The sequence below is a fragment of the Cynocephalus volans genome, chromosome 17 (assembly GCF_027409185.1).
Source record: "Cynocephalus volans isolate mCynVol1 chromosome 17, mCynVol1.pri, whole genome shotgun sequence".
NCBI lineage: Eukaryota > Metazoa > Chordata > Mammalia > Dermoptera > Cynocephalidae > Cynocephalus > Cynocephalus volans.
In genome coordinates, this window is record NC_084476.1 from 9,016,343 (window position 1) to 9,031,210 (window position 14,868).

Genomic DNA, 14,868 nt, shown 5'->3' on the forward strand with positions numbered 1-14,868 from the left:
ATTAGGTCGTATGAGAACCCATCATGGCGCTGGCTACCCTTCTCTTCCGCCTTCTCCTTCCCGCCGGCGCCACCACACCTTCCCGCCGGCACGAATCGCACGCCAATCAGCACAGGCTCCCTGTTCCTGGCCCCTTAGCAACGCAATCCATCCAATCCCCGAACGCCCCGTGTCCTCAGCAAACCTATCAGCTCTCTTCTAACCCTATAAAAGCAGATGTGCCCGCTGAATAAAAAACCTTCTCCGGCGAGCTGCCTTGCGTTTATGTCTCATCCTTTAACTGGTGCTGAATTTTATTCGTTTCACGAAGAATATTATTAAAGAGCACAAAAATTAAAAAAAGAAATGCCTGTCCTAAATGGGTACTATTAAACAAGTTATAAATCACTCATTCGGTGGAATGCTATGCTGCCATCAAAAAGACTGAGGCATCAGGTCATGAGACGAAAAACAGAGGACGGAGGGATTTGTTCTAGATTAAAGGAGACTAAGACAAGACTACCAAATGCAATGGTCATCCATGACTGAATCCTGGATCAATAAGTCCTAGTTATAAAATACATATTTGAGACAACAGGAAAAAACCAAATAAGGATTATTCTATTTTAGAATACTGTTAGTGTTAGATTTCTTGGGTGTGATAATGGAAATGTAATTATGCAGGAAAATGTCCTTATTCTGAGGAGATATATGCTGAAGTGTTTAGAGGTTAAATGCCATGTTTCTGCAACCGACTTTCATGTGGCTCAGAAAAACAAAATTAAGTATTTAGAGATAAAGTAAACGTCACAAAAATGAAGTGGTGACTGGAGATAAAGGTGTCACGGATGCTTACTGTTATTCTTTCACCTTCCCTGTGGCCTTGAAACTATTCTAAATCAAAAGTTGTTGGAAAAGACTAAGGAAAAAATTTAATACCATGGGGGAGGGGGAGGGGTGCGCGGGCGTGAGTGTGTATACACTTACTCAGATAGGGAAGCAGAGACTTATCCTGGACTTTCTGGCACTCAGTAGTTTGAATATTTTACATTGAGCATGTATTAGTTTCATAATAAAAATGACCACTACAAAGAAAGTTCTATGCTCTAGAGCTGAGTCCACACTTTGCTTTTTACCGGAAATCGCTAAGGAAGCGCTGCAGGTCGTGGGAGTCACCCAGCTTGGCCTTGCGGCGGTCTGCGCGTTTTCCCAGGCTGTTCCAGGCCTGGTTTAACTCAGTGCATTTTTCCTGCAGATCCTCTGCTGACTCAGGATGGGACTGGATCAGGCGCTCTGCTGTTTCCCCGAGGGAATTGACCTACCAGAAGAAAGTGGTGAGAAGGCACAAAGCAAGGGAGCTGTGCAGCACATACGCCTTTGCTCTGCCTTGGGCAAACACATCAGAAATGACTTCACATCCTCTCACCTTGTCGCCGAGAGCGGCGAGGTCCCTCTCAAAACCCTCATGCTTACGCTGCAGGGCCTGGACACTGGCCAGATCATGGCCATAATTGTCTGTGTTTAGAGCCTGATTCTTCTCTTCTATCCATTCTTTGGTTTCATCGGCATCTCTAGGGATGAGACACGTATTCGGGTTAATACGTGCTAAGTACAGTTGCCTTGATTTCAGGACAAACGCAGGAAAAAATCGATTCATCTAGTATTTGTACATTTGTCAGTGGCTACCACGAACAGCTCTGACAAGCAGAAGCACACACATTCACTCAGCAATAATCACTGAGCATCTACCCTGATTCAGATATGGTTGTAGGTGCCAGAGGACAAATAGCAACAAAATTCAGCCATTCCTCTGAGATTTCAGTCAGCAAGTTTGGAGGCTGTCGGTGTAAACTGGATAGTCACCAGTGCTGGGCCCCTCACCTGTGGAACCTCTGCACTTCATGGGCGCTGCCCAAGAGCTGGCTCCGTTCCTCAGCCAGCTGCTGCAGAGACCGCCACCGCTCATTCAGCTCCTGCGGGAGGACAACTCAGCTCAGCGCTGCATCAACCCCTCTTCTGGGATGCCATAACCAGACTTTGGGACAATGGCTTATCTTGAAGGAAATGTTAGGGAACATATAATTTCCTGTTTCCACCCTCCTAGTTGAAAAAATTACCATACGACACAAGACTCCAGAAAGCCAAAACCAACCCAAAACTAGCCGTATGCAATGGCTTAAACACACCGCAAACACCTGGCCTAGGAATCGCCTCTGAAGCAGCAGGAAAGACGCAGCTAACTCTACCTCACTCCCACTCCTCGCCTGGCGCCTGGCACCTGGCACATAGCAACTGCCTCATACACAACTGCTGCAGGGATAAGTCGCAAGGAGTCTACTGCCTCCAATACCTGTCCAGCTGCATCCTCAGGCCAGAGCAGGCCTGGGAAGAGAGGAGTGGTGCACCAGGTACCAGAGGTGGCGAGAAAGGCATTCGCAGCTTCCCTGAGGCATGCACCTCACAGCTCCTGCCCTATTGGAGACTGCAGGCAAGGCCTGCTCCACTGCTGAGAGCTGGCAAGCTCTAGACCAGGAAAGCCAGCCCAGCCATGAGCTGATGTTTGCCCAGGACACTCTTGGACCCAGGAAAGTGAGACATGTCACAGCTCATCTGACTGATGGGAAAAAGAGCTCCACTGTAGATGGGCAAGGAAGACAGGGAAGAAAACCAAAGAAACCAGGGGAGCTGGTCACTGTTACTTACCTTGATGGAATTAAAGGTGGCCACGGTATGAACCATCAAACGAGCAGACTATGCAAGGAAAGAAAGCAGAAGGGCAAAACTAATCAAGTATTTGCCAATTAAGAAACAGAGGACTGAACTGCAAGTGCCATTAATTAGGTCTCACAGGTCAACCAAAATTACTTTAAAGGGATTCTATCAACATTCTGAGCAGAGGCAGTAATAAAAATAACCACTAGATAGTCACGCGAAATGCACAATTAGCTCCAGCTCAGTGATTAATTTTACTTGATAAAAGAGTGAAAAGGGAGTGGTGAAAACCACATTTAAAATAGCTGGTTGGACAGAAAAAAACAGTTCAAAGACTGATTAGTGTGTTTTTCTTGCCCATACTATAGGAGAACACTCCAGAAAACATACTCAACTTAACAAATGTTGGCAGCTGAGATTTTTTTTCCCCACTCAAAACTCACCTATGTTTTGGCGGCAAACCCATTGTGAAAAAGGTGAGATTGTTTATTTACCTTTTTTTTTTTTTGTCGTTTTTTCGTGACCGGCACTCAGCCAGTGAGTGCACCGGTCAGTCCTATATAGGATCCGAACCCGCGGCGGGAGCGTCGCCGCACTCCCAGCGCAGCACTCTACCAAGTGCGCCACGGGCTCGGCCCTGTTTATTTAAAGTCAAGTGCAATAATATTCAATTTCATTTCTTATTGTTATTGAACTGCTTTCTTTTTAACAGTACCTCATTTAAGGAAAGGCAACAGATTCAGCAGAGGAAAAGAAACCAGTGAATTAACTTTCTTCTCAACAGTATAGATAATTCTTCTAAAAACCTAAGTCCCTTGGGATCTTAGAGCTCACCCAATTTATCTGAAAGAAACTCCACTTGGTCCAGATTGTAATGCTCATATTCCTTCAAGTATGTAAAGAAAAGGAGGGGCTGGGGCCGGCCCCGTGGCGCACTTGGGAGAGTGCAGCGCTTGGGAGCGCAGTGGTGCTCCCGCTGCGGTTCGGGTCCTATATGGGAATGGCCGGTGTGCTCACTGGCTGAGCGCGGTGCGGGCGACACTGAGCCAAGGGTTGAGATCCCCTTACCGGTCACAAAAAGACAAAAAAAAAAAAAAAAGAAAAGAAAGAAAAGGAGGGGCTGAGCGCTTGGTTGCAGAAAAGTTAAGCTCATTAGATGGTCCTATGAAATCCCCAGGTGTGGGTATTTCAACCAATGTGGGTGTGGACAGGGTTCAGAAGGTGACCCATTGTCTCCAATCCTTTCCAGAAATAGGAGATATTGGTATTTATAAATAGCCAAGGGTTGAGATCCCCTTACCGGTCATCTTTAAAAAAAAAAAAAAGATATCTAGAATACATTTTTTTTTTTTTTTTTGAAGAAAGATGACCGGTAACGGGATCTTAACCCTTGACTTGGTGTTGTCAGCACCACGCTCTCCCAAGTGAGCTAACCAGCCATCCCTATTTAGGGATCTGAACCCGTGGCATTGGTGTTGTCAGCACCATACTCTCCCAAGTGAGCCATGGGCCAGCCCTAGAATACATTTCTGGAAGAATACTTATGCTACCAGAAAAACTCTGCTGAGAGGTTAGAAATAAGTAAAGTGGTCGCCCATTCACAACACTGATGATCAAATTTTGCTATATGAGAAAAATTAAGGAGAGAAAGTGGAATCAAAAGAAAAATGCACCTCTGCCCCCCCCCCCCCCCAGTTTGGAGCCTATTTAATGAGGCCAAAAGAAACAGAACCCTTTCAGCACAGGTCCTTAAGACAGGTGAGACAAGACAACTGAGTGGGTGAAAAGGTGAATATAGGAGGATCGGTGGTAGGAGCCTTTTTGTTTTTAGGTTTTCATGAGTTTTTCATGTTCCAGGAAGACGTACTTCTATAAAGTAGAAATCTGCAATCTAACTTGCTTGTAACTCAAGTGATATATTACGAAGAGCTAGGTCAGGAGGGAAGATGCTAGAATTTAGACACGGCAACTAGTGCCATAATCACTGCTATAAATACATCACATAAAAACCTTCTCCCCTGTATTCCTGGTCAGAATTATACTCATTCTTCTAAGCACACTTGGTATAATGTCTATTGCAGTTGGCAAATATCTCTTGTTCCTCCCTTTACATTTGTCCTCTGGATTTGGTATCTTCTTTGAAATCTTTCTTAGGCCACAGGAGAAAGAGGTTAGGCAGATGACGAATGGAAGGTCTACTCTCCTTCACATTCTCAGTTGTTTTCATGTTTATGTCATCTACTTTTGGACTACAATCCTACTGGTGGGGCCACGCCCAATGATGCAGTGCCCCCTGCAAGGTATACTCTGGCACCGATGTGAGTAATAAATGGTCAGAAAAAAACCAGCCCAAATAAGTCCAGAAATGACCAAAGCCTCAAGATAAGAAAAAGGGCACACAGAAAGGGACATAAAATATTGCTGTGCTCTTGCAAAACCCTTGGAAACAATAATTTGCAAAGGAGCTCTTACCTTCCATGGGGAGGCTGTCTTGGAGTCAGTTTCATCCTATTCAGAGAAGTAGTTTAGGCAGCAATTAAGCACAAAAGACACAGCACCCGACCTTTCCTTTTAATAACTCTAGTATCTCTCCAGGGAGAATTTACAGATAAATCAACAAAAACAGCATCCCCCTCCCTGCCGCACCATAATTTGACCAGGCTGGCTGAGAAAAAATAAGCAAAAAAAAAAAAGAGGCAGGGGCGGGGAGAGAGAAAAATTCCAATTTTTTATCCAGTAGAAGAAATAGACTGAGGAAATTTAATAAGAAAACTACCGACTTCTCTTTATGTCATACTCAGGATTCTTTGAAAAGGGGTAATAAACAAACCTGCATGATAGCTGTGGAAAAAGTTTTAGAAAACAGAGAGAGAAACATTTTTTTGGTCTTTTGGAGAATGGCAAATAGAAATCAATTTCTGGTATTTCTTTCCCACAGATTTTCATATACAAAAGTCATCTCAGGTTCAGAAACAGAAATATTCAAGAAGCTCTTGACTTCATATTCTTCCCAAGATCTAAATCCTTCTCATGTTCAAGTTCCACATGCAGCACCTGGGACTTACCCTAGGCATCATGCCATACACCTCCTACAAGGAGAGAGGGAAACCAGTTTTATTATTCAAGGAAACACACACCCCTCAGGAATACTCATTACTGTCAAGCCTGGAGACACAGAAGAGAATTACAAAAAGACTGGAGTTCTAGCTAAAGTGGCCAGAACTTCTTAAAACTATTTCTATTATTTAAGGATCTCATAAAGTTACCATTAGTTAAGGGCTATACAAATGTTAAACAACTTTCTCAACATCTAATGGGCTTACAGAGAAGAAAGGAGGCCCCTACTGTATGAAGGTGAGAGATACTGGCCCAAGGAAGTTAACGAAATGGTTAAGGTCACACAGAGGACATGGCCTACAGCCGAGCCATAACTCTGTACTATGCAAAGCTGCTTGCTGGGCTATGAAGGACACGGGAAGGAACCAAGCTGCTTTCTTATGGCAACAAAGCCTCGCTCCAAGATAGAGACACCCACCTGTTGCTGCACGGCCTGCACCTCCTCTGCCATTAGACCTTCAGACTCCAGGTCTTCAGCCACCTTATTAATGTCCTTCAACCGTGACTCATTAGCCTTCAGATCCTTTAAAGCAAAAGCCATAATAACCAAAACTCACAATAACAAGTCAAAGCAGAGGAGGGCAACAGGTATTTATAAACGATGGCTTTAACCTATAAACATATGCTCAACAGGTATAATATGAACTGGTATTTGTATTCCTCAAGAGTCATCTAGAACCAGGAAATCCGTACTGCCACTATGAAGGAAGTAAGAAAATAATGTGTTGGAAAATAGTCTGCCTCAAATTTATTCCATTAACTGCAGTTAACAAACCATTATGCTGGTCAAATGAAGTTTTTAAAAACTTTTTGCGGGAGAAAAAAAAATGTTTTTAAAATGTGGTGAAATTTTAATGTGTAGCCATGATAGGAAAAAGGCCCTCCCCCCATTTTAATTGGTTATAATACTTTTAAACTGAGGAATGGAAAGGACATTGTTGGGGGGGAGGGGGGGAGGGAGAAGGGAGGGAGGTTTTGGTGATGGGGAGCAATAATCAGCCAAAATGTATATCGACAAAATAAAATTTAAAAAAATAAATAAATAAATAAACTGAGGAATGGATAAACAATACATGATATATCCATATACAATGGAATACCATTTAGGAATAAAAAGGAATGGAGTACTAGGGCGGCCCGTGGCTCATGGCTCACTCGGGAGAGTGCAGTGCTGATAGCACCAAGGTTAGGGGTTCGGATCCTATGTAGGGATGGCCGGTTCGCTCACTAACTGAGCCTGGTGCTGACAACACCAAGCCAAGGGTTAAGATCCCCTTACCAGACATCTTTATGTCCTTTTTTGTGACCGTGCTCAGCCAGCGAGCGAACCGGCTATCCCTATATAGGATCCGAACCCGCGGCGGGAGCGCTGCTGCGCTCCAAGCGCCGCACTCTCCCAAGTGAGCCACGGGGTCGACCCTTACCGGTCATCTTTAAAAAAAAAAAAAAAAAAAAAAAAAAAAAGGAATGGAGTATTAATACATGCCACCAGAAGGACCAATCTTGAAAACATGCCAAATAAAAGAAGCTAGTCACAAAAAAATCACATAACATGTGATTCCATTTATACAAAATGTTCAGAATAGGTAAGTCCAGAGAAAAAGAGCAGATTAGTGGCTGCCAAGGGCTGTGGGGGTTGAGGAGAATTGTGAATGACTGCTTAATTGGTATGTGGTTTTCTTTTGAGGTGATAAAAATGTTCAGGAACTAGATAGAGGTGATAGTTGCAAAATACTGTGGATATACAAAATGCCACTTAATTTTACACTTTAAAATCATTAACTTTATGTTATGTAAATTTTACCCCAATTCAAAAAAAGGAATACTTTTATAACTTTTTGTATCTTAAGTTTAGAAAAGTTCTTAAAGCTACATGTAGAGGAAACAGCATTTTTTTCCTTGAAACTAAACTGGTCTAAGAAAAGTTTCGAGTAAAACCATTTAGCTACACAGATGGTGGATTATAACCTATACAGATGATGGAATATAATCCATGTAATTTTCATTCCAGTAATCTTCAACCAGAAATCAAAATAACCGAGTCTTTAGACAATTTCTCAGCTCAGCTACAAGACTTTCCGTACCTTCTGGAAGTCATCAAACTTCTTCTGCAGCACCTCCACCTGCTCCAGGTCTGCGCCCACCTCCTCGCTTGTCAGAGCAGCTTCCTTCTCGTTGATCCACTGCTGCAGCTCATTCGCTTCACGGAACAACATAAATTTCTTGCAACTCTTCTCCAACATGCCTTTACGCTTCTCACCCAGTTCCAGCAGAGAATGATATCTGATATTAATGCAAGAGGGGACAAGAGGGGCAAAGGAGGCAGTTAGCTTCCTATAGATGGTGAATAAGGGCAAACCACGAGGCGCCTCCAAGATGTGGAACCAAGGTTATGGGTCTGTAATGATGATGTCCTAGTGACAAAGTATCAGAACATACATGAAGATGAAGATCCCAAGTCCCCACACCACAGCCTTAGGGATAAGCATACACTGCTGTTCACAACTGGGTGGCCTGAATAGCCAGGTATACTCATCTCAGGCCAATTTTGCACTTATAACATCACAACCACAAATGACTGAAACCAAGCATCTAGCACAGTAACATGGGGTTCATGCGACTACAGCTGACAGATGAGGTGAATTTGCTGGGCATAACGTGTACGGAGAATTTTTTATAGCCTTTTCTAATTCTCCAAGCAGCCCCCAATTGGGGGATGAGGTGGGGGAAGGCACACTAAGCTTTAAATAGCATGACATAGGACGTTTGAATCCCTAGATCAGTAGGACATTTCTAAAATGATCTATTTATTTTTCAGAAACTTTTGGCAATTTCAGAAGGAAAACAGAGTACAGATATTTGTACCATTTTGTTATCTAAAAGATTTCTTAAGAATCAAAGAATATTCTAACCCATGGGAACTAAAATACAAAAGGCTGAATGAACTATCTTTGGAGACATGAAAATGACAAAGTAAAAAACTAAGTTAAAAGTTAAAAAATAAAATCTAGAATCACCATCAAATCTAAGAGCTTCTGTAACTGAAATAAAAAAGCACTGAGTTACCAAGAATCAGCACTTTAACAGAGGTATTTGCTTTCCTTCCTACTAAGCAATACTATAGAGTCGGCCTTCAGACTTGCTGCTGATAGTGGCTGGTCACGAAAACCACCAGGCGGGGAACCAGCAGTACTCCAGCACAGCTAGCTGCACACAGAAGCACTCAGTGAGACAAGCAGCCACGAGCTGACACGGCTTCACCAAAACCTCTCCCCTTGTGAGCACAAGCTGCTGCACAGACACGCAGTTCCTCCCACCACCTCATCTTTCTGGGTGAATAAGAGCCTTCAAGAAAAGCGGCAGAGGGAGAATGGACAGTGCGGCAGTGGACGTGGGGAGCCCGGCCAGGCTCACAGCCTACTCACAGTTCTTCCACCTGTTTCATACGCAGAGATACACTGCCGGCCTCCTTAGTTATGCGTGTCCTGCACAGAGGGGGCACAGCAAAAGCATGCACAAATTAGTGGGATTAATCCACGGGAATGCAAAGTGGCAGCTCCGACTGGTGCTGTGGTGGTGGATGCTAAAAAGTGGGGAAAGTTAAGGAGTCATTCAAAAGCTCTTAGAAGCAGTTCAGGCCATGAATGAAATCACAGTAAAGAAACAGCATGAAAATTAAATGAGGGTTAGTTCACCTTCACTTTCCTGACAAGTCTGCCATTATGAAGGAGATTTTCCTGTACTGGAAACAGTGGTAACTTCACAGAGCAAGGCCATGGAACAAAATGGACTGCCCTTAGAAAATTTTTTACTAAGTGCCAACAAGCAATTTAGCCATACGTTTGATCTACATTTTTGCTCTCATGCATATGAGCCAGTCCTTTAGTAAAAATACAAATCAAAACCTCTCATTCAGCGTAAGTGTACAAATAACTCTGGTCTTTTCGAGGATCACTGGGGTCAGAAAAATTCCATTAATTCTCATCTCTAGTGGGAACGTATTTTCTGGGTATTTCCCACAAGTCCGAAGCTGTTGATTTCATTAGTGGAGTATGATATACCCTAATGGAGGAACACAGGGCAATACGGTGTCTGAGCCATGGGAGACAGGACAGAGCCATCTCATAAAGAATAAAGTCCATTCCCAGAACACAAAGCCATGGGAGAAAGAGCAGTTCTCTAAGCAGCCTTTCACAGGCACATCTTTAATAAGGTAAGGGTGTGGCACATCTGAAAATCCCAATTTCAAAAAGCATCTCGAACCAGAAGACAAAAGTTAAGATGGCAATGATTAGAAAAATGCTGTTTAGGAAAAGAAACTCATGAACACATGGGGGGAAGAAAAAGGAAAATAAGATATCAGTCAGGGAGGTCTGTGGGTTACAAGTGACGTGGGGAAAGCAGGAGGCACGCAGAAGGGCTCTAGAAGATGCAGGACCTGCCTAAACCTTGGCCCTGTGTGATGAGCATTAAGCCCTATGTGACACCTGGCACTCTGCGACGACAATATGTATGGTCCTTACTGGTTGTCAATCTGCTCCTGCCGTAGTGCTATGCTGCCTTGCTCCTCCAGGAGGTTCTCCCTGGAGGCTGACTGGGCGGGGTCCAATTTCTTCACATATGCGGCTGGCACAAAACCCTGACGATCATTCACTTCCACTTTCCACCAGTCCTAAGTGGAAAAAATAGAAAGAGAATTGAAAGCAAATTCCTTCCTGGAGAGAGGGAGAATCCAGAGGCCTGTGTGTGCGCATACATGTGCATGCACACCAAAGAGGGCTCTAATTATTTTAAGAAGCCTGTGACAGTATCAAATTCACTTTACATAAGGCCTGAAAATTCGATCCCTTCCTGATCTCTCTCTGCTTAGACGCTCCAGGGCCGCGCCGTCCAACATGGCAGCCATTAGCTGCATGGGCCTATTCAACTTTCAGTAAGTTAGAATTAAATTCAATAAAAAACTCAGCTGCACTAGCCATATTTCACGTTCTTACTATCACATGTGGCTAGTGGATACCATAGGGGCAGTACAGACATACAAAGTTTCGACCGTCACAGAAAATTACTCTGGACAACGCTGCTCTTGAATAGAGTTAGATCAGAGGATTGGTTCAGGTTTAAATTAGAGTCAAGAGAAAGACATAAATCACAGGTTTTCTCAAACTTTCATGATGAGGCAAATGGGAAGTGGGAATAAGGAGCTTCCTAACGAAGGCCAAGAACGTTTCTCCAGCCTTAATGAAGATGGGAGGCACGATCCCGCAGGGTTAGTCAGATAATCTGTGGACAACCGTGTTCCTCACTTTGAGGCCACTGTCAAACCAGAATGTGTCAAGGAAGAAGGGCTGAGGAACCAGGCGGTATTTAACTTGGGGTGATGGCATGGCCGTCTTCAACTACCTGCTGGGCTGAGATGTAGCTGTATAGTCTACGTTAAGAACCAACAGGAACAAGTTAGAGAGAAGCAGACTTCAGCTCAAAAGAGAAAGAACTCCACCTAGAGACAATTGATCATGAAGAAAGCTATTCTTGTAGTGTGATTCTCTATACTACTTGCAGAAGACCAATTAAAAAAAGACAGATTTATTACCTTTGTGATCATATGCAGTACTGGACAAATGTATATTAAGTGGAAGACTGACCAGGAAACTCTAATATCTCTTTGAATTCTAAACCAGCCTCATTTTGGGGAGACATAACCACCCAGACATGCAACTGAGCAAACTTGGTGGTGCTGATGTGAAACATACACACAAACACTATCTAAGGCTTGCCTTGTTGGTGCTGTTGAGTAAGGTAAGAATGTCTCCTTTTTTCATGGTGACTTCTCGAGGACTCTTCTCTTGATAGTCATAGAGAGCCAGGACTAGCTCTTTCCCAGTCTCGTCATCCATGGGGGCCACCTGTTGCTGAAAATCCAAAGAAAAGGCACAGTTAAAGGATGTCCACAGTAAGTCCTCTAAGCACATAACAGGCTCCAGCTTGAACAGCTGTACCAAATTTACCAAATAATATTTACGAGAGTCCTTCACTGAAGCTACCAATAAAATCTGATTCAAGAACTTTATCTGTTTGGTATCTTTTAAAAAATCTCATGTTAAACTGTCTGTAAACCTTCCTGTCACAGAGTTAACAATAAAGTCACAAGAATGCTGCCTATGACCCTAACACCTGCTGGAAGTATCTGGGTCCCTCACCTCTCCCCATCCCTACTCCACTCCCCACAAGTCACCCATAACTACAGAAACAACAGCCAAGCTTACCCGGCACGACTGCGCCTGCTCTCGCAAAGCCTGGATGCTGCTGCCGTAGGCACTGAGATCCGACATCAAAGCTTCGTGTTTCTTGAGCAGAGCCTGAAACCCAAACCACGCATGCAGCACCCACACAAGAAGCCTGAGCCCCCCACACTTGGCTGCCTGGCCAACACGCCCTCTCCTCGGAGGTCTTTGTCAGTTACACAATGATGTGACCACCTCCTGCCCTGCATTTTCTCTCCCCTGGATAAAAATCAATGTTTAGGGGCTGGCCAGTTAGCTCCGTTGGTTACAGTGCAGTGTTATAACACCAAGGTCAAGGGTTCAGATCCTCATACCAGCCAGCTGCCCCCCCCCAAAAAATAATTTCAGGGAAATATTAATTGTGACTTACAGTATTATCCTTTCCCCTGCTTTTACATACTTCATTATGCAATATTTGAAATGTACAAAGAGATATAATTATAACACGTCTGTGAATCCACTACCCATCTGAACAAATAAAATGTATTTTATTTTTACTGTACTATTAAGTTGAAGATGGCTATAAATACTGCCCACAATTGGTGCTTTGTCATTTCCCAATTAGAACATTTTCAAAGTTTATCAGTTGTTCCATCATTTAGGAGAATCATATATAGTTTTCGTCAAAATTTGACTCATTCTGGTTTTTGTGAAGACTCCCAAGAAAAGAGGTAGGTACAGGGACTGCACCTAGACCTTTATGAATAAAATTTGAGAATTATAGTCAAAAAACAGATGGCCAGCAAAGAAAGGTGTATATGTCAGTGTGTCAGTATGTATGTATGTAGGTATGTACGTATGTGGTGCTGGTATGCATGTGGGTGTATGTCGGTATGTCTGCATGAACGTGTGTACATGTGATGTGTTTGTATTTGTTTGTGTGCACATAGTGGAGAAAACAGATGAAACAACAATGGCAAATGTCAACAGCTAAAGGTGGCCACAGGTAGTCAATCCTCTCTCTCCTTTAGGTATGACCGGATTTCCTCAATAAAAAGTAAAAAATAGATTCCAAAAGAACTTAAAAACCAATCAGTGTGATGGCGCACCTTTTCCACACCATCATTTCCGCTGAGTGGCTTCCCACCCGAGCCCCAGCCGATCGCAGGTAGGCGCCAGGTACCTCAGCAGAGTCCTCATCCTTCCCATAGTCGGTGCTGCCCACTATGGGCTCCTTCTCGCGCATCCAGGACTCGGCCTCGTTGGCGTCAGCGAAGTACTGCTGGGCCTGCAGTGAATCCTCCAAGTCCTGCCGGCGCTGCGAGGCTTTGGCCTTCAGCGCCTCCCACTTCTGGTTCAGCTCATTCAGCTTGGCCTTCACGTCCTCTGCAGCAAAATGGCCTGGAAGGAGGGACAATGGAAAGCACATGGTCCGCCACGGAAGGACGAACAGAAGTGTGGTCCACAGCTCTTCTGTTAGGACGTCTTGGTGAGTTGGGCCCTTCATAATCCCAATTGCCATGAAAGGCTTGGGTTCTAACCTTTTAACAGATTGTCTCATTCTTGTCTCCTCAAACCACGACCTCTATCTAGACTCTAAAAAGCAAACCTCCCAAGTTGGTATTAGTGCGATTATCATACAGAAAGACTAACAGTAACAGAAGCACCATAGCTGTCAGTTACCAAGACTTCCGTGCTCAGGCACCCTCAGCCTCTTTACCTACTTGATTTCATTCAATCCTCACAACTACATCATGGGGAGGTGTTGCTATCCCACTTTGCAGACAAGAAGGTCAGGCTTAGAGAGGATAAGGTCTAATGAAGGTCACATGGTTAGGAACGAATGGGGATGGAATTCAACCCCACAGTCCACGCGCTGAGCCAAAGGCAGCAGACACGAGGAGAAAAGCAAGCCACCTGCACTGCTGACAGTCACCTTCCTCCACCATGGCATTCCCCTTCTGCGTAACTGCTTTGATGCGGGGTTCATGTCCGGCAATTTCTGCTTGTAAGGCTTGATGTTTCTTTAGCAGATTCTGGACTCCAATCAAATCCTTGCCTGAAAGCAGAAACCACTCCTTAGTTATCCAACCATGAAAAGAAAAGTCAGCAGTAACTTGTCACTGTTACCCCACCACCATGGTTTCAGTGTGATAATTTAAACTTGACCTTGCTCACTCTGACATGTGTCCTCTTTATGCTACAATGGCATAGCCCTTCCCCAGCTTGACTGCTCTTTGATGAAGGTACACTGACCTCTGTTGGTAGATGCAGCAATGGGTTCTTTCTCTCGAATCCATGTCTCTTCATCCTCAACATCGCGAAAGAGCTGCTGCAGGCGCAGAGAATCAGCCAGCTTCTGTTTTCGGGCAATCATGGGTTCCTTGAGAGCCTCATAGCGAGCCACAAGGGCTTCCTGCTTCTTTTTGATGTTTTCAGCATCAAAATGGCCAGCATCCTGGAACTGGCGGGCCTGAATGGTGATGCCATCAATTCGATCCTGAAAATGGGAAAGGACAAAGTCTTGAAAGCTTGCACCGGTGTTGAGCAACTATGTTCTGAAGTTTTCTAGGCTGACTTTATTACTTTGGGTAATAAAGTCATATACAAAGAAAAATAAGCATGGTCCTTTTCCCACCCTTGAGTATTCTTTCTGCCATCTCCTTCTCACATTTTGGGCTCCCAGAAAGCTCTGAGGGAAGATAATTTGAGCAAAAGCATATGGAGCATACAGAGTTATCTAAGAAAATCAACACATTTAATTCCTCTCCAAACTAGTCTGGTCTTGAAATTACTTGCCATTCTTCCCTCCTGTCGCTTCTGCATTCACTTGCTCAAC

General features: G+C 44.0%; 1 protein-coding gene across 8 annotated transcripts in view; it reads right to left on the minus strand.

Moving 5' to 3' along the window:
- Positions 1-14,868, minus strand: part of SPTAN1 (spectrin alpha, non-erythrocytic 1) — a 62,383-nt gene that overhangs the window by 22,199 nt on the left and 25,316 nt on the right. For 5 of the 8 annotated variants that reach the window (XM_063081742.1, XM_063081745.1, XM_063081741.1 and 2 more), the window contains 15 exons: positions 14,286-14,529; positions 13,966-14,088; positions 13,213-13,430; positions 12,072-12,164; positions 11,583-11,717; positions 10,332-10,480; positions 9,234-9,293; positions 7,893-8,091; positions 6,227-6,331; positions 5,757-5,780; positions 5,164-5,199; positions 2,683-2,730; positions 1,861-1,952; positions 1,406-1,550; positions 1,116-1,297 (listed from right to left, as the gene is read on the minus strand). In XM_063081742.1, coding sequence (XP_062937812.1) covers positions 1,116-1,297; positions 1,406-1,550; positions 1,861-1,952; positions 2,683-2,730; positions 5,164-5,199; positions 5,757-5,780; positions 6,227-6,331; positions 7,893-8,091; positions 9,234-9,293; positions 10,332-10,480; positions 11,583-11,717; positions 12,072-12,164; positions 13,213-13,430; positions 13,966-14,088; positions 14,286-14,529 — 1,853 coding nt within the window. The remainder of the gene's footprint in view (positions 1-1,115; positions 1,298-1,405; positions 1,551-1,860; positions 1,953-2,682; positions 2,731-5,163; positions 5,200-5,756; positions 5,781-6,226; positions 6,332-7,892; positions 8,092-9,233; positions 9,294-10,331; positions 10,481-11,582; positions 11,718-12,071; positions 12,165-13,212; positions 13,431-13,965; positions 14,089-14,285; positions 14,530-14,868) is intronic. The other 3 variants (XM_063081747.1, XM_063081746.1, XM_063081743.1) reach the window with 1 other exon arrangement.